We start from the raw sequence: 20,255 nt of genomic DNA, 5'->3' as shown, positions 1-20,255 counted from the left end.
GATTTTTAGGACATTGGGGAGCCCACGCCCTCCCCAAAAATATTGGGGGGCATGGCCAAAAGAGCTCGGCCCCCATGAATGCTATTTTATGCAGAAGCCTTCAAGCAGCCTTTCACATGGAAACTGGAATGTAACATTGTGACTGTGTATTAACATCTTGACTGAAACATCTCAGTAACACGAATCACCACAAACCTAGCAATACACTTGGTGTTCCCTGTTTCCTTTTGCATCCTAACTATTCATTCCGTTTGGAACGCAGAGGACAGCCTCCACAGAGAGAATATAAGGAGTTGAGTTCTAATTCAGAAGGCTTTCAAATGCCTTTGCACTTGGCAACTGATCCAGGAAGAAAATGTTGTGGTCCACAAACAGCAAACCTATGACTGATTTGCATTACACAAATACTAAGAATTGGGAAGAAATGGTTTGTAATAAGGAGTGCATGAAAGTCATGCCAACTCAAAATCATCACTAATATTGCATTTCAGTCTGAACTCTGTTTACAAAAACGCTCTTAGGGGAGGAACATTGAAAACCATACAGATTTTGGGATGGAAGTTTATTTCAGATTTTATTCTACCCCTGAGGATAGGGCCAACTGACTTGTTTTCTTTTTATGTTTGAAAAACCAAGTCTTTTAAAGTAATCATAGCATTGTGGGGGGACAATGTATCTTGTCATCTTGTGTTCCTTCTATTATCCACGTGACTATTTGATGTTGACTGTTATTTGATGAGTAATGAGTAGAATACAAATTCCTTAATGCATGTGTTATGTGTTCTATTTCAGACGATCATTCTCGAGTTAGGCTGCAGCCCATTGAAGGGGACTTAAACTCTGACTACATCAATGGAAATTATGTCGATGTATGTATACTCATCTAGACAAGAAATTTAACAGTATTATTTTAAGGAAAGACTTTTATTTGATATTTCAAATGATGTTGCATGCAATCAGGATGCCAGCTGTTAAATTCTGTGAGAAACCAATCTGGATATCCCCACTTGTAAGCTAGAGTTTAGATTAAAACTACCAAAGATTGCTAATAAGAAAATAATATCAGACATTTCCTAAAATTGCCATGTATTCGAGTGGAGACTTGCCAGTAATTTTATCTGGCCACTTTTCCTCCTGAAATTTATGGGGACCAAAGACATGTTATTTTCATTTTCTGTCAACAACTTGGCATGATTCCATTTTTAAAGGGGGGCTGTTTGCATATTAATGTGACAAAACTCTATAATTCCTAATGCAGTGGCTTGCAATCTCTTGTCATCTCGGCACTTTTAAGCAGCCTTCAAAGTATAGACTGCATCTGTTAACCAGGACTTCTAATGCAAGCAAGACAGTTCATTAAATATGTATGCTGTTTAATTATTGAAGACTGCTTCTTTGTTCATTCTGCATCATGTTAACTTAATGTTTTACATTAGAATAAATTCTTTAAGAGACAGCATTTGGGGGGCATAGAAAGAATGAAATCAAAAGTAGAACTGGAAATCAAGGAAGAGTCAATGCCATTTTAAGCACTAAGTCTGCAAAGAAAAAAAGTCATTTTCATGTTTGCACGTAACATTAATGTTTAGTAACTCAGTCATCTTAGCTGATATCAACCTTGCTTTTATCTTCATTAGTGATCACCTTGTGACAAAGCTGCCAATACCTTATATGCACAATTTTCCAATTACCATGACAAAAGTGAACTTAGATCATTTCTTTCTCAGTTAATTAAAATTAGAGTTTGTTTGTTTGTTTATTGCATTTTTTACCCTGCAAGAGTTTCAACAAGCAAATTACACATCTTATTTGGCAGTCTCAACATTAAGGAGTATGTGCTTTGCCATGCTGTAAACTAAGTGCTTCTAAATAGTGGTTCATTTAGCTTTAAATCGAAACTTAAGATCCCCCAGAATAGCACACATGGGGAGCAGAGGGGAGATCATTCCATCTGGCAAGCAGAAATGCTTCAGCTGATGGAAGAATCCCTATGCACAGGACTGAATTCCTCTTGTTGTTTTCAAGTTAGAGCTGAGCAAACCACTCTTAGTCCAACAAAATGGAATTTCCTCTGTCACAAACAACTATTAAAGCACATTCAAAACACTTTTCCCCTCAAAGAATTCTGGACACTGTAGTTTACTCCTCATAGGGTTCAATTCCCAGCAACCCTTAACAAACTACAGTGCCCATAATTCTTTGAGGAGGTAGGAATGTGCTTTAAAGGTATAGAGTGTACGTTCTGATTAGATATCTAAAGATGGGAAAGATTTAGCATTAACTTTATGAATATTGATAAGAAGTTTCTACTGTTAACAGCTTGGTATGCTGCTTTGCCTGCAATGTTTCGCTTTTGGGTTCATTTTTAATTTTTAAGTACACCAGAACGGCAAATCCTATTACGGTAGTTTCAGTGGCAATTGTACATAAATTTTGTGCTTCAAAGACACTGATGGAGTTAACAGCCTGTTCATTAGAAGTGTGTATGTAAAGGCAATGCAAACATCATCATTGATGGGCAAGTGTAATATAATCCTTATAGAATTGTACGTAACAGTTACTTTTCCTGCTCTTGCCATTTAAATTTCATGGATATGAGCTGCAGCTCAGTGGTAAAGCATATTATTGATAATAAGGAGCAGTTAGGCCAGTGGTCTGACTTGATAAAAAGCAGCTTCCTATGTTCCTACTTTAAGGGATGGCCAATAGTTTGGAGCTGTGGCCCAATAGTAGCCACAGAAAAAGTTCCATAGTTCTTTGTGGTTCTGTAGTCACAACCAGATGAGAAGCACTGATTTCAACATTATTTCTCCCTTTACTGCTGCTCAGTTAGCAGAACCGGGCTGGCAAGTAACCATGTGATGATTGGACGTGCCAAACAGTATCTGGGTGATGTAGAATCAGATTACAGGAAAGCAGTTTTTCAGTGGATAATATGCTGCCCTGATAACTTAAACATTTGACCTTAGCTACTGTGCCTTGCAATGCTGCAGGAATTTTGAGAAGGGAGAGGGTTTTAAACAAATGCTTCTGCTACCTGCAGGTGTGATTAGGTTAGACCATTTCCTTGGAAAAGAACAGGATCCTCTAGAATACAACAGCTGCAATTCCTTACCTAATCACACACACAGCTTTAAAAGCCTCCTACCAGCTATAGCTGCTACACCTGTCAGCTTTTCTCATGTTCATAAGGTGAAACCTTTGCCCTTAGTAGGTTTCTTTGTGTATATTTATGTTTTTTGCCTTGTTCCTGTGACAGATTGCACAAGATTCACACAAAACGCTTTTAAAAAATTTATTTCAGGGTTATCACAGGCCAAACCACTATATTGCTACACAAGGTAAGTTGATTTCACATTTATAAGTTTCTTGTATACATGTGTATTGCTGTTTTATGTGGGAAATGCACTTGTGAAGGTTTTCGCTTTTGCTTATGTTGTCATAAACAACTAATACTATAGTCAGTGCACCTGATTTCTTCAGATAAGCCCTCTGATCCCACAGCATCCCCCAATTTATGACAGAAGTGAAGAATCTTGAAAGAATCTGTGATGAACAGTGCTGTATATATTTAATGAGGCTTTTAGGCTCATTGAAAATGGCTGTACAATGACTGTCCAACTTCCTGGGTCTAATATTCCTGTACCCAAATCTGGCAGAGTATAGAGAGCAGCTTCACTCGGCTTTGTATGCTAAGACAACAGTTGTTTTAAGTTTGTCTTCAAAGAGAAGAATTTTTATTCTTCTATCTATGATTGGGAATTAGCTGCTTTTTTTTTACTTGTGTTCTCTGGTGAGCATATACAATATATTATTTGTGGCTACTGTTATACTATACTAAACAAAATTATAATTCTACTCTGAACATGAACTAGATGTGCTGGTGCCCTAGGACTATTGTTGAATTTTCAAGATCTAAACCAGGCATCCCCAAACTTGGCCCTGCAGTGGTCAGGGATAATGGGAATTGTAGTCCCAAAACAGCTGGAGACCGAGTTTGGGGATGCCTGATCTAAACATTAAAATGAACTAACTAAAGAAACCTAGAAAACATCACTTGCATGTTTTCCCCCTCATGGAAGTAATTTTTGGTGTAGATTGGGGAGCTTCAGGTCTGGGACATGAATGAAGTTCTGCAGGCCTCTCTTATCAACCACTGGGGTTCTCCCTAGACTATATCCCTCACCAGCCCTGCTGTGCACTTTCCTCAAGTGATTTTGCTTGGCTGGAATATCTCCTTGATTTGTGGCAATGGCTCTTTCTTGCCTTAATTGAGGAGAAAGAGATGCAAGGACTGTAGGAAATTCTGGCTGGCATGTAGCCCACTGTCAGAGCCAGCCCGCCCATGAAACGGGGAAGCATCTGCCTCAGGCAGCAGAAGTGCAAGAGGCAGCGCTCCACCCACCCACCACCCCTTCTGCTGCTGGGAAGGGAGGTGTTCCAGTGTGCAGCTCCACCCCAGACAGAGAAGCTGAGCAAGCGTCATTGCATTGAGGAGGGCCTTGGCTCCCACTGAGTTTAACAAGATCCAGGGTATGCCAGCTGCGGAAGTGGGGCACAGCAGGAGGCAGCAATTCCTGTTCTGCCTCAGGTGGCGAAATGGGATGGGCTGGCCCTGCCCACTGTACAAAACTAGGAGTTGCAGCTATTACTCCACCCACTTTTGCTTCTGTTCTCACCCACTTTTGCCCCATCCCAGTACCAGCTTGCGCATCTACTCTTTTGCCATGAATAAATATAGCTCATAGGCTTGGGTGGGACGGACCATTGGTGTAATTTATTCCTAACATAGAGCGGTAGACTTGTAATCTGGGGGACCGGGTTCGCGTCTCCGCTCCTCCACATGCAGCTGCTGGGTGACCTTGGGCTAGTCACACTTCTCTGAAGTCTCTCAGCCTCACTCACCTCACAGAGTGTTTGTTGTGGGGGAGGAAGGAAAAGGAGAATGTTAGCCGCTTTGAGACTCCTTCGGGTAGTGATAAAGCAGGATATCAAATCCAAATTATTATTACTACCATTTTTATTTTTATTCCTGATAGCATTTTGATATGGTTGCTGTTTTAATGTTTCCTTATACTTAATTCAATATGCAAAACCAACAGCTTGTCTCCATAGAACTGGAGAACTTTCTTCTACCTACCACAGAAAAATGAAGGAAGGACAGGTTGTTTTCCAAAGGAAGCCTATGGCTTTGTTTTGGTTTCAAAAATTTAGATGCTCATGTTGCCCCTTACGAAACAGCTCTATACTTCCACCTAGTGACAATTTATTTTCATTGCAAGTATTCCACTACAGGGTATTTAAAGTGATAGCCAACTATATGTGTGTGTAATAGAGAGAGAGAGAGATCGTTCATGTTTAAAGAAGGTTCTGCACTTTAATGCAGAGAACCGTTAACAGAAATACAAATGCATATGCTGATAAATGAATCAATTGTAGTCTTCCGTTTTGAGCCATATTTGCAAAGCATTCTGCACTCCAGCTGTGTGACTTAGGGATGAGGTATAACAAGCCTGATAGAGATGCCTGAATTGGAGAAAGAGAAGAACAGGAATTCCAATCTTGCCTTTTCCTCCATTATCTCCAGACATAAACGGGTGACTGAAAAAATTAGTTGACTCCTACTCACTTATTTTGGGAGGAAACCAAAGGGTTGCATCCAACTAAATTTTACTCAGAGTAAACCCACTGAAATTAATACACCCCCAGTTAGTCATGCCCATCAATTTCAAGGAGTCTACTTTGAGTAGGACTAGCAATGGCTGCAACCCGTACCTTTATTAAAAGCGAGAACAATTGACTGAAACATCTGTACAGAACCTTTGGGATATGTCCATTAAAATATTTCACAATCATTCTTTCAGTAACCTTTCTGATCCAACCCATTCCCTTTTTCATGCATGTATCCCTTTGTACTATGCTCTTCAGGAAAAGGAAATCATTTGAGAAATTAGTTTAAATCCCTACAGAGTTGAGATTGCTATTTAATTGTCCTAGTGCTCTTCTTAAGTTCCATTCAACATATCAAGTGTTAATGAGCAAATATAATTGGATGCCACTAAATAGTGGCAAACATAATTGGTTTGCAATAGGCTACCAATCTGGCTTTTCAACAAAGCTGGAGGGTTGCCTAATCACTTGTGTGTGTTTGTTTTTTTACTGTTTTGGAATCTTCCAAATGAACAAGATTTATCTTTACAGGGTTTTGCTTAGCAATGAGCTTACCTTTTGTGTCTTTCAAAACAGGTTGATTAGGAAACTGGTGTAAGGAGGACAAAAACTGTTTTACCTATTGTTGTATCAAGAGACCATTAATCTATGTTTTAAGTGCAACATATTCTAAACCTGCAATTTGGGTTAGAAAATGAGCACCTACTTTTCTTCTATACAGTAGCTATAATAGGCTGAAATTGCCACTAATGGAGACTTCAGGTGATCTACAGTAATTGACAGAGACAGTCACAATAAGCACCTGGGTCATACTTGTAATAAAAAAAGCTATTGTCTTGATGTAATGGATCATGCATAAAGAACAGGCAGGCACAATTTTAAAATGACTATTTGACATTTTCCAATTGAGAATAATTATTTAAAATCCTCTTTCAGCTAAAAGGTGGGCTGGTAGCTGTGTTTGATTCCACAGTGTAGAAACTTCCACCCAAACTTCCACCCAATATTTAGGTCTACACTGTCATCAGCCCCAGCCAGTATGGCCATGCTGAATGGGCCTGAAGGAGAGTTACAGTCCAAAACATTAGTAGAGCAGCAGGATGGGGAAAATTGATGTAGACAACGGAGGTAGACAGCTCAGTCGGTAAAGCATGAGACCCTTCATCTCAGGGTCGTGGGTTCAAGCCCCACATTGGGTGAAATATTCCTGCATAGATTATTCTCATGGTCTCTTCCAACTCTACAATTCTATGAATGTTTCCATGCTTTTATCAGATAAGTGTTGAAAAATTAAACAACATGCATAAATGAATGTTCTCTGAACTGGTCACTTGCTTACTACTGAGAAAAACTAAAACCTTTAAAGTGGCTTCATTTTTTAAACAAAAATTAATAATGCAAGTGCTAATTGTATAGAAAATATCTGCAGGGTAAAAAGTAACTGGAGAACAAAGAGCCATATGTTTAGTCATGTCCGACTCCTCGTGACCCCATGGACCATAGCATGCCATATGGCAAACCCCAATATGTTCACAGAAGATTGAGATTATTTAAAATGTCCAGCAGAAATGTGTACATTCCACAGAAAAACAGTTTGTATGTATACAATGTTTGTGCATACTCATAAGTTGATTCCTGCGGTGCTTATCATATAACAATTTTGCCTGCATATCATACTTACCTGACATAAACAATGTAACCAGTAAAAGTAATCTTACAATTAGACATACAATTAGACACAGGAGCAGTAATTATATTTGATGTGCTTAAGGCTCAAGTTATTAAAGTACAGTTTAAATATATTAGGCCTAATAAAATATTTTAATTACTAATTCTAAATCGGCACCTGCAAACAGGCATTCTTATTCCTTCAGTTTGCCTCTAGCTGTGAAACAAACCATTTACTTTCTCACTTATATTGTGAATATAATTTTCTTCCTCAATGCAACAAACTTATCATGCTTCAACCATGGGGAAATCCTTTCATGTCAGCCTTATAAGCCCCTAAAGATAAGCATTTATAACACAAGTGTTTACACAGCTTTGACTGTGGTAGCATAAATAGTAAAATTGCAAAATACCAAGCAATCAGAATACAAATGGCACCTAGTGCATTTCCTGACCCAGTTCAGATTGCCAGCTCTAACATTTACAACCTTAAACAGAATAAATTAACTGTTCCCAAACAAGCCTATCCTGGCCTCAGTATCATCTCCAAATGCCCTCCTCTGTGCCCTTTCCATAGGAAGTGTGGAGGGTGGAAGCAATAGAAGGGGCCTTTTGGTGGTGGCACCTGTCGGTGGAATACATTCCCCAGGGAAGCTTGCCTGGCACCTTCTGTGTTAAGTGAAGGCATTCATTCATTTCACCTCCAGTCTTTTTAGTAAATGTTCTCCTTATTCTCCCAGAACTATCTATGGGACAGAAAATCCTGTTTTCTGTACATTCCTTTATTAGTTGTTAATTAGATTCTACTTATGCTATGAAAATCACTGCTATACCTAGTGTTGTTAAGTGGTGCCCAGATCTTGCCTTTGTCACAGTGGTAGAAGCTTATTGACTCTTAAAAAAGAAAGTATCTGCCTTTCCTTCCATGTTCAATTGCTATTTAGATCAAGGCTTTGTGGAGATTACCTCTGCAGTTCCTAAATCTCATTTGAGCCCAAGTGTTTTCATTTAGTGCTTTTGGTGCAGATACATTTATCTAAGCAACACAATTAAAATGGTTCACTTCATTTACTTGGCACTGCAGCTGTATTGTAAAGCACAATTGATTAAAAAAATTATAGAAGTCTACAGTTCATTTTGTGACTTGATTTTTGCTTGGATGAGGTGAAGACTGGAATCAGAGCTCCTTGCTATACGAGAAGAATGCAGTGTCATTCAAATATTGTTTGCTTGGAATTTTCCTGATATTGGTTGGAAATAATTCTTGCTGAGCTAATAAGGATGTGTGATTTTATTGTGCACTACCTAGTTTATACCCTTAAATATGACAGAATATTTGCTGTTCCATGACTTTGGGACGTCATCAGTAAACAGTAGAAGTCAGTGAAATATCAAGTGGATCAAAGCCCTTAAGAATTAAATGAAAAGCTGTTGTTCATGTACAATTTCATTTTTCTTTTATGATAGGTGGAACATCTAAAACCTGAAGAATTATTATTATTTTGGTTAGCTTAATAGTCAGTATGTTTTTCTTTCATTTATTACTGCTCTGGTGTGCACAAAATTATCTTATAGGTTATCTTATTTGGCAGCTGAAACTCATTCAGGATTAGTACAAGGCAAAGCTGTAATACAGGTCAAGCAATAGGAGCACTTAGATGCCTCTCTACACCAACCATTCCAGAGTCACTTCATTTTGCAGGACAGAATATGTAAAAGTATGTATGAAAAGTACAAAGTGACCAGTTCAGATGTGGATGGAGCACGACAAGAGGAGGTGGAAGTAAGAGTAAGGAACTGTTGTTACAAACTCAAATGGTTAGACAGCTTTGGTGGATGTTATTCAACAGAATATACAGGCTTTTTTGTAAAAGTTTTTTTGCCGTTTAGTTTAATTAAGAAATCACTTTAGAACTTTATTTTACGAAGCAGCTATTTTTTATTTTATGTATCTCAGTTACTATATCGAGAATTTAAAATCCCAAATACTCTGGAAGAAAAATAATGTATACACAGTTCTTATGGGTAATTAGCCAATCAGATCACTGGGCTGGCAGAAAATTAGTAATCCTGTAATTTTGCATTTAAATTGAGCCACATGCTGTGGGAACTCTCCTTAGAGATTAGTCTATTAACAGTTGTGGTGCTCCATAAGGTTACATTAAGGAGAACAGCATTCCTAAACTTTTAATTAAATTACTCAGATTCTGTTATTTTGGTTACTGTCTCAACTATGTTTGTGTTATAACTAAGTCAAATGGCATTTGAAATTTGGCTGCTCCTTTGTTTTCTTTGCATTGGATTGATGCAAAGCTTTATTTTGGTATCACAAGCTTTCCTAACTTTTGACAGTGCTGTTATCATCTCAGAACGGAGTATTGTACCAGTGATTATTATTCCCTACCACATCCACATCATTTTTTTTTTAAATAAACTTTATTTTATATCACAACAAAATACAATCAATCAAGATCAGCAACAAAATAAAAACAAATTACAAACATAACAATGTTGCAGTTGTCTTATTTTCCCACCCACCATCCCTCCCACTTCCACCCCCTCCCCAGCGACTTCACAACCTGGCCTGAACTTATCCCCTTTATCTTCCTTTTTATTCTAATATACATACCTTATTTCAATATTTACAATAAATTCATATCAGTCTTCTCATCTATCAAATTTCTTAACTCAAACTCTCTTATCCTGCTACAATTAGCACATCATATTTCTAAAAAGAGAGAGAAAAAAATAGAACCTTTAAACAATGGAGGTAGGCCTTGAATTATCTACCTTGGTTTGGATATAATCTATAAATGCTTTCCAATTATTTTTTGAAACATCCTCTTTCGTTCCTTTAACTTCTTCATGTTTTGTGGCCAGAATATAATAATTATAGAGTTTCTTTTGCCAATCTTCTTTTGTTGGGACGGAAGCAGTTTTCCAATTTTTTGCAATTAACACTCTTGCGGCAGTTACAGCATAGCTTATACAGCATCTATCTCTGGGATTGACATCTTCGGGCACCATTCCTAACAGGAGCAGTTTGGGGCACTTCTTAATTGGATATCTCAAGATTTTCTTTAATTCCTTGTAGATTATTTCCCAGAAAGCCTTAATTGGTTTGCAACTCCACCACATATGTATGTGGGTTCCAATTTCCTGATTACATCTCCAACAGGTGTTACTCGATTCTGGGTAAATTTTAGCCAATTTAGCTGGTGTTAAGTGCCATCTGTTTTGCATTTTCATTATATTTTCTTTTATATCATAGTTTGGCGAAAAATTTGAATCTCTCCTCCACAGATTTTCCCATTCTTTCATTAAGATGGGCTTGCCTAAATCCTGGCTCCATTTAATCATGTAATCTTTTGTTAATTCTTCCTCGGTTTTCCATTGTAATATAATTTGATACAGATTTTTATATATTTGTCTTTATTTACCAACAGAATCTCCTCTAATTTAGATATTTCTTTATCAAAGCCAATTTTTTTGTCGATTTGAAATCTCTGATTCACTTGAAAATATTGTAGCCATGTATTAAAATATCCTTTTACTGCCGTATATTCTTTTAATTGCCAAATTCCGTTTTTATTTTCTAATAAATGTTTATATGTTGGCCAATTTACTTCCATATTTTTCCTTTTGACCGCAACTATCTCTAGAGGAGAGATCCACCAGGGTATTTTGGGCTCAAAATATCTCTTATATTTTTGCCAAACTGCATATAAAGATTTCCGAATGATATTTAACAAAAAGGTACTCCTTTTTTCTAATTTCTCCTTCATCAAGTAATGGTGCCACCCAAATGCCATCCCATATCCCTCTAGATCTAATAAATCGGTATCTTTCAAAGCCATCCATTCTTTTATCCACCAGAGCGCTGCCGCATCGTGATAAGCTTCAAGATCTGGCATCCCAAATCCTCCCCTTTGTCTCTGATCTATCATAACCTTATATTTGATTCTGGGGCGCTTCCCATTCCATATGAATTTAGTGAGGTCTTTTTTCCATTCTTTGAAAATTTTTCCTTGCCCTAATAACGGAAGATTTTGAAATAGGTGGTTCATCCTCGAGAGTACGCACATTTTCACTAAAGAGATTCTCCCCAATATTGATAATTTTAATTTGTCCCAAATTTCTAAATCTTTTTTAATTTTTTTCCAGATTGTCTTATAATTTTCTTGTATTAGGTCAATCCCCTTTATAGTAGTTTGAATGCCCAGATACTTGATCTTTTTAACAATTTTCAGGCCTGTATTTTCCTGGAGGGCTGTTCTCTCATCCATTTCTAAATTTTTAACTAGCATGCTAGTCTTCTCGTAATTAATTTTCAAGCCAGCTAAATGTCCATACTCTTTTATCTTTTCAATTGCGACCGGAATGCCTTCGACAGGGTCCTCTGTCATTATTATTATGTCGTCAGCGAATGCTTTAATTTTGAATTTTTTATTGCCAATTAATATTCCTTTAATATTTTCTTCTTCCCTAATATTTTTTAATAAAATTTCTAACGTAATTATGAAAAGAATGGGGGATAGGGGGCACCCCTGTCTGGTGCCTCTCGTAATATCTATTTTACTTGATATTTTCCCATTTATTAAAATTTTTGCTTCTTGGATATTATAAATTGCTTTGATTGCATTCGCCAATTTCTCCCCTAAATTTAAATTTTCCAATGTTTTAATCATAAAAGGCCAGGAGACCCTGTCGAAGGCCTTCTCAGCGTCGATGGAGAGAAGAGCTGCTCGTTTATCTCTTCGATTCTCGAGGCATTCCAGGATATTTACGATGGTCCTTATGTTGTCCTTTGCATATCTGCCTTTTATAAATCCCGCCTGGTCTCTATGTATTATATCCTCTAAGATATTGCTTAATCTTTTGGCCAGGATTTTTGCAAAAATTTTGTAGTCGCTATTTAATAGCGAGATTGGCCTGTAGCTGCCTGGATTGTCTGTCTCTGCTTGTGCTTTAGGAATTAATATTATCTGGGCTTCATTCCAGGTTTGGGGTGTCCTTCCCTTTTTTAGAATTATGTTCATTAAATCAGTGAGAGGGGCTACGAGTTCATCCTGTAATTCTCTATAGAATTCTGTTGGTAGCCCATCGGGGCCCGGGGCCTTCCCTTTCTTCATGTTTTTAATTACATCTAAAACCTCTGGGGACGTTATTTCTTTATTTAATATTTTTAATTTTTCCGTTGGGATCTTTGGTAGATGGTATTTTGTTAAGAATTCATCAATCTGTTCTGTGGGTAATTCTTCCTTTTGATATAGTGTTCCATAGAACTTTTGAAAAACTTTCATAATTTCCTCTGTTTTATAATAATATTTTCCTTCCGATCGGATTCTATTAATCATTTTTTCATTTTTTCTTTTTTTAATTTGCCACGTCAGCAGTTTACTAGGTTTATTGGCCCATTCGAAGTTTTTGTATCTCCAGAATTGTATCTGTTGTTCCATTTCTGTATCAATTAATTTTTCGAATTCCAATCTCAATAATTTAAGATCTTGTTCCACTGACTTGTTATGGTTTTTATAAAATATTTTTTCTTTATATTTTATTTCCTGTAGGAGTTTTTCTTTTTTTTGTTCTCTATCTTTCCTTAATTTTGCACTTAATGAAATAAAATAGCCACGTATCACGGCTTTGCCCGCGTCCCATATCGTTAGGGGGTCCACCTCATCCTTATGATTTAACTCAAAGTAATCCTTTAGAACTTTCTTGGCCCCCTGAATATTCTTATTATTATTTAACATGAAGACGTTAAGCCTCCAGTTTTTTTGTGTTTGTTCATTTTTTAACGAGAGGGTCACTGGATTATGGTCCGAGAGGGTCTGGGGTCTTATTTCTATTTTATGTATTTTTAATGCCAATTCTTTAGGAATCCATATGGTATCTAATCTACTAGCTGTTTGGTGACGCGCCGAAATATGTGTGTATTCTTTTTTGATGGGATTTTTGTGTCTCCATGCGTCTAATAGGTTTAAATTTTCCATAATATCCATAAACTTTTTTGGTAATTTTGTCTTGTTTCCTTTATAACTTCCGTTTTTATCTAATTCTACATCAACGACTCCATTCATATCTCCCATTACTATTATTTTTTTCACTCATGTAATTCATTAACTGGGTCTCCAAACTTTTCAAAAAGGCCGTTTTACTCCCGTTGGGGGCATAAATCCCCACCCAAAACCATTGTTCTCCTTCAATCGTTGTTTTGACCATAACACTCCTTCCCTCTCTATCTGTCCAGATTAATTCCGGACTCCATTTATTTTTAATATACATCACGACTCCTCTCTTCTTTTTTGTGTCTGCCGCAACAAATTCTAATCCTAATTTCTCGTTTTTCAAAATTCTCACATGTTTTTTGTTGATATGCGTCTCTTGGAGACAAACCACATCCCAATTCTGTTTTCTTAATATGTGTCCCACCCTGTTCCTTTTCCTTTTATTATTCAGGCCATTTACATTCCATGAAATTGTTCTTAAATTCATATTTATTAGATATTATAGATCAATTTAGACTTAAAATAAAATTTAGAGAGAAAAAAAAGAAAAAAAAGAAAGAAAAAGAGGGGGGAGGAAAAAAGGGGGGAAAGGAGGGATAAGGGAAAGGGGAAAGGAGGGATGAGGGAGGGAAAAGGAAGGGAGGGGAAGGGGAAAGGGGAAAGAAAAGAGAAAAAAAAGAAATAAGAAAAGAGAAAAAAAAGGAGAAGGGGGGGAATGAAGGAGAAAAAAAAGAGAAAAAAGAAAAAAAAAAGATGAAGAACAACCAAATATTTAGACTAAGCAGGCTCAAGGAAAGTCATTAATCAATATTTCTCTTGAAGTGACTTGTCTGGTCAGGCTCTCAGTTGAAGTTTACAGCATTAGCAGTCTAGATCAGGTTTTATTTACAATTGTCAATCATGTTTCCACTTGATTTTCTTCTCCTTCTTCATCTACCTCTCCGTCTTCTATTTCACCATCAAATTCATCTGCACTGGAGTCTTCCAAATTTTCTTCATTTAAGGGGATCTTATCTTTGATTGTCTTTGCTTTATCTCCTCCCAGTTCCTGAGAATAAGTTCTAAAAAATCTATCCGCTGCTTCTTGAGTGTCGAATCTTCTCCACCTTCCTTTAAAGGAAAAAGCTATTCCTTCTGGATATTCCCATTTGAAGGCTATTTTTTTGCTTTTAGAGGTTTGGCTAGAAACTGGTATTTCTTCCTCTTGTGGATCAGCCGAGGTGGAATTTCTTTCATGATGTATATCTCGGTTTCATTCATAATTAATTTCTTTTTTCCTTTCATTTTTAAGATTTTATTTCTCAGCCACATATTTGTAAACGTCACAAGACAGTCTCCTGGCCAATTATTTGCTTTCGCTTTTTTTGAATTAACTCTAAACGCTTCCTCTATTCGCGTTTCGACATCCAATTCTTCGAGATCTAACCATTTTGCTAGCGCGCTTACAATTTGTTTTTCAATTTCTTCATTGGGTGTTTCTGGGATATTTCTAAATCTGAGAGTCTTCTCCTTCATTTTCATCTGCATCATCGCGAGAGCATCTTGTGACGCTTCCAATGCTGCTTTCTGGTCTTCCAGGTCTTTCTTTAATTTTTCAGTCTCTTTCTTCCCCTCTCTCCTTTCTTTCGATATATTTTTCAATGATGATTCCATTGTTTGGTTCTTGTCTTGTATCTCCTGGATCAGCTCCATTGCTTTCTGCGTGTTTTCTTCTGTCCTATTTGTTTGTTCTTTAATCTCTTGTTTGTCCTTTTCATTAATCTCCATTTTTCCTTCCAAATTTTCCATTTTGTCTTCCATATTCTTGATCCTTTCACCCATTTCCTTTTTGATTTCTGTTAAATCTTGTCTGATCTTCCCTATATCATTTTTGAGGTCTTGTTTGATTTCTCCTATATCATTTTTAAGGCTTAGAATCAGTTCTTTAAGATCCAGCTCGTGGTCTGCTGTTGAGGTCCTTCTCTGGTTAGAGCTTCCTATGTTTGTCCTCTTTTGCTTATCCAGTTTGGGTGACTTACATGTTGGCTTGTCCAATTTATTATGTTGTCCTCCTAAATTTTCCATTTTATTAAATTGTCCTGCTATGTTTCTCTTATCCACACGGTGGTGTCTTTACTTAATGTCTTTTTTAAATGGGTATTTTGTCAGTTGAAATTTATGTCACCACTAGAGGTCACTATGATATAGTCTATTATAAATTTCCACAGGTCAGCGTGTTCTCTAAAGTCTTCTCACTCAGGTTACGTCACTTCTGATTTCTTTATGTCCTTGTCTGCTTAGTCATGGTCTTGTTTAGAGGATCGTCGCCATTTTATTTCGAGTTTCTTTAATATAGAGAGTTGCAACTGCTTCTAAAAAGTAGCTTATAAAAGGTTTTCCAGGAGGCAGCCACTCAAAAGGAAGTCAAAACAAATCTTTCTTTCACCCCCTCCAAACTCAGTTCTTACAACAATAAAAAGTCACGTTCTATCTGTAGTGTATGTACTTCAAATCAAATCAGAGTTCAGCCGGCTCCTTGCTTCTTTATAATTTAGTTTGTCCCCAGTATGGCAATTATAAGTTAAAACCCCGGCGGCGTCTTCTGCATTGCGCTCTCCGTCTTATCGTAATCCTTCCCACACCCCACTTATCTCTTTATCTTCTCGGGTTTTAAGTCCAATTCAGTGGGGGGGACTCTTCTCAGATTTCTTTAAATCACCTTGTTGCCTCTCTCTCTCACGCCCGGGGGGTGTTTTGTTAAAAGGGTTAATTAAAAGGAATTTTACCGTGCACGATCGCGTCGGGTTGCGGCTCTTGCTGGTTATGGTCTCTGGTCTCACGCTGTCGCAGTGCCCAGCTTCTCCCCCTCCTTCTACAGTCTGTGAAGGTTTTCGGGAGAAACTTTTAGGAACCACCGACACCTCAGACGGGAATCACCTTCCAGTCCTTCTTGGGGGTGCTGCTTTGCCTTGCAAGCCCCCCGTTTTTCCAGCGAAAAAAATCGGGGCCGCGGAGCTCCCGTTTTTAGCCCGATCGCGATCCGCGGTCAAAACCGGAAGTCCACATCATATATTAAAATCATGTTAGGTGGTTTTCAACTAAGTTTTACTCAGAGTGGATCTATTAAAATTATTAGACCTGTGGTGCAACTACAGCAGTACGACCGGATGCCTTTATCTGCCCCATCAGCAACACAGCATGTCTCCCGCTTTGGTCTCTACAGCCGCAGCAGGTACTGCAAGCATCCAACAGCTTGACTTCACCCCCAAAGGCGCACTTCTTCAATGCCTACCATAAAAGATGGGTGCCAACAATTTAGTTTCAGTGCCTGAGAACTATGGTTTACCCTTCCCAGGGAGCTAAAGTTCCAAGGACCCTTGTCAAACTACAGTTTCCATGATTCTTTAAGGGAAGCTATGTGCTTTGAATGGATGGTGTGGATGTGACTGTTTCAGTTTCTGTCACATCCACACCATCCGTGATTTCAAGTCATGAATCTGAGAGGGGTTTTGTTGTTTGTTTGGTTTTTGTCCTGCCACTTTCCCTGGGAAAACCCAGTCTCCTGCTTAATCAGAACAGATGTCAATCTGCAGAAACCTCTCAAGGACTACCTGCCATCTAACTCAGGGTTGTTCTTCCATATCTCAAGCGCTCTACTGTCCCTCTTTTCCTTCAGATTTTTCAGTTCTTTCTCATACCTACAGGACACATTTTTCTCCTGGTCCATTTCTCCAGTATCTTTCTATCTCCCACCTCTTTAGTATGGACAGAAAGATTGAGAGCTACAAAAAAAATGTGTGTGTGTGTGTGTGTGTGTGTGTGAGAGAGAGAGAGAGAGAGAGAGAGAGAGAGAGAGAGAGAGAGAGAATTTATTTCCCCAAGATGTTGCCAATGTTCTCCTTGAGCATTCCAGAGACCAACTGGAAACATGTAAAGATGCTTATACAGTGGTACCTCAGGTTACAAACGCTTCAGGTTACAGACTCCGCTAACCCAGAAATAGTAGCTCGGGTTAATAACTTTGGTTCAGGATGAGAACAGAAATCGTGCTCCCGCGGCGCAGCAACAGCTAAAGTGGTTGGTGCCTCAGGTTAAGAACAGTTTCAGGTTAAGAAGGGACCTCTGAAATGAAATAAGTTCTTAACCAGAGGTACCACTGTATAGATGAACTTTAGAAAAGTCATAGGGAACCTTTTCTCCAGAAAAATTACCTCTTGAATTGCAACTAACAAGGGTTACATTATGGGGGAATTTAAGACAAAGCCCAATTCCGTGTTACCACATACTCTTAAAACTGTAGTAAAACCTGGTAGGAAAAGAACCACAATTTGCAAGGTAAATCAAAATTAGGGAGGTGATTGTGCTAATTGGTTTAGAGAAATTATTATCTTTGTGAAATACTAAAGCTTGACTTCTTTTCAGATATTGTAATGTTTATTTTAATCAGCCACTACAGCAATTAATAGATTAACTGCAACAAGGTAAATTTGCTGAAAAATGTATTAATTCGACAGCTCTAATTATTACAAAGCATGGCATATGTGGGGCATTAAATTCACTTAATAATTACTGGGGATTGTGCAGTTTGAATAAATACTTACCCATTTCTTACTAGCTTCTCCTTGTTTTTAGTAGTGTCACTGTAGCAAAAGAGAGACTATTTTATATCATTTCCTCATGGTAGAGAGTATTTATAGCAGCCATTATATTATATTGCTAGTAGATTATGTCATTGGATTCATAGCAAGAAAATGCTGAACTTTCCCATAAGAGGAATGAGAATAAGCTGAACCACACAAAGCCCTGCTGCAAAGCAGGTTCTGTTTGTTTTTGTGGTGGTTACTTGCACAGACTCTTGGTAGATGCGCCTTGAAATTAATCAGGGCTGCCCAGCAGCAGTTCTTAGTGGACTGTTCTCTGTGTCAACCTCTGTAAACTTGGCTCCTATAGTGATTACAGTGTCGCTTTTTACCCCAAATCTCTGCAATCGAATTGTTCGGCTCCTGATGACAATAAATCCTGTGCCCCTACCTGCCCTTTAATGCTTTTCAATTCTGTGTGGAGACATGACAGAGTAATAATTTATTCAGATGTCAGAAAATAATTTGAAAAGTGTCAAGTAGAAAAGAAAAATAGGATAGAAGAGAATTACTTTCAAAGACATGCAGCTAGCCTCTTTCCCTCCCATGAATGTCTTGAGTCCAGAATAATTTTGGTGGCTCTCTGGCATACAAGAAAGCAGGTAAAATGGATAGATAACAAATTCTCTATTAATTTCCCACTCCCTGGGGTTATTTTAATTACCATTGTCTTGCTATAGCAGGTAGAACGGAAGCAGGAACACAGCTGACATTCCAAAGGAGAGCATTTTTCTCATCACTCATACCCAGAGGATTATGGTACAAACCTAACATCTGCAAAGCTAAAAGGGGATTTTGGGGGTGTGGGGGAGATGATGAGTTATCTTGGAGGAAAGGTTTGATCCAGTTTGTTCCAAAACAATTGGGATTCCTAGTCTCATAAAATTATTTTTCACCTTTTACATTCTTCTACCACCATGCAGGTGGTGCTGTGGGTTAAACCACAGAGCCTAGGGCTTGCTGATCAGAAGGTCGGCGGTTCGAATCCCTGCAATGGGGTGAGCTCCCGTTGCTCAGTCCCAGCTCCTGCCAACCTAGCAGTTCGAAAGCACGTCAAAGTGCAAATAGATAAATAGGTACCACTACAGCGGGAAGGTAAACGGCGTTTCCGTGTGCTGCTCTGGTTCGCCAGAAGCGGCTTAGTCATGCTGGTCACATGACCTGGAAGCTGTACACTGGCTCCCTCGGCCAATAATGCGAGATGAGCACCGCAACCCCAGAGTCGGTCACGACTGGACCTAATGGTCAGGCGTCCCTTTACCCTTTACCACCATGCTAATGGTAGGATCTGTTTCCTGGCATGATCTATGATTTGCATACCCCAAACAAATGCATCTACACAGAAGGTACTAGTTACTAAAGATTAATACCACTATCCAGCACCCAGTCATGCAGGTTTACTTCCTACTGATTTTAAAAGGGACTTAGCATGCATAACTTAAATATATAACAACCCAAGATTACAGAATACTATAAAATGCACAGGAAACGTATCTGCAAATGAACTGTTTAGGTGGCGGTGCATGCCATTTTGCTATTGTCTACATCACTACAGAATTATTTTACCCCATTTCTATTACTCTAATGCAGGCATCCCCAACCTCTGGCCCTCCAGATGTTTTGGACTGCAATTCCCATAATCCCTGGCCACTGGTCCTGTTAGCTAGGGATCATGGGAGTTGTAGGCCAAAACATCTGGATTACTGGCTGGAGTTCACTTCAGAACTCGTATAACTGTATTTTATATTTCTCATGCTGTATTTCATATTTCTGTAACACAATCTGGGCCCTTCTGGTGAGGGACTGGTGGTAGTAGTAGTAGTAGTAGTAAATAGAGATAGATGGTTCTGCTCAAGTGCCAAACATAAGATTCTGTTTTGACTGCAGACTACTTTTGCAGCCACAGTTAAATCAGATATTTGAGATTGGACAGCTTCCCCTTATAAATAATAACTCCATACAATGCACCTGCTCTGAGCCCTGCAGGCCAATGATATTGATCTTGCAAGAATGATTGCCTAATTTTAATTGCCTTTGTCATTTTTGTGTAGGACACTCACACAAAAAAGGGCTGGAGATGCAAGATGAAAACATTAAAGCTAAATGTTTTCAAATGTCAATGAAAAATACATTTTAACAGATTACTGTTGGATATATGGGTGTGGGTTTCTTCAGTTTTATAGTATCCTTTAATGTGTTTCTCCTGAGATAAGTGGGCACATGAGCTTTCAGGTGCAATTAGTGATGTAGTATGCCGTTTGCAGCCATTGTTTTTTTTAAAAAAAAT

General features: G+C 38.2%; 1 protein-coding gene across 19 annotated transcripts in view; it reads left to right on the top strand.

Annotated features, from left to right (window-relative positions):
* Positions 1-20,255, top strand: part of PTPRM (protein tyrosine phosphatase receptor type M) — a 416,336-nt gene that overhangs the window by 364,380 nt on the left and 31,701 nt on the right. For all 19 annotated transcript variants that reach the window (XM_035126005.3, XM_088675354.1, XM_035126003.3 and 16 more), the window contains 2 exons: positions 793-869; positions 3,305-3,341. In XM_035126005.3, coding sequence (XP_034981896.2) covers positions 793-869; positions 3,305-3,341 — 114 coding nt within the window. The remainder of the gene's footprint in view (positions 1-792; positions 870-3,304; positions 3,342-20,255) is intronic.

The sequence above is a fragment of the Zootoca vivipara genome, chromosome 8 (assembly GCF_965207765.1).
Source record: "Zootoca vivipara chromosome 8, rZooViv2.hap1.1, whole genome shotgun sequence".
Lineage (NCBI taxonomy): Eukaryota > Metazoa > Chordata > Lepidosauria > Squamata > Lacertidae > Zootoca > Zootoca vivipara.
Note: the sequence above shows the minus strand (reverse complement) of the source record. Positions and strands in the feature narration are given on the sequence as shown.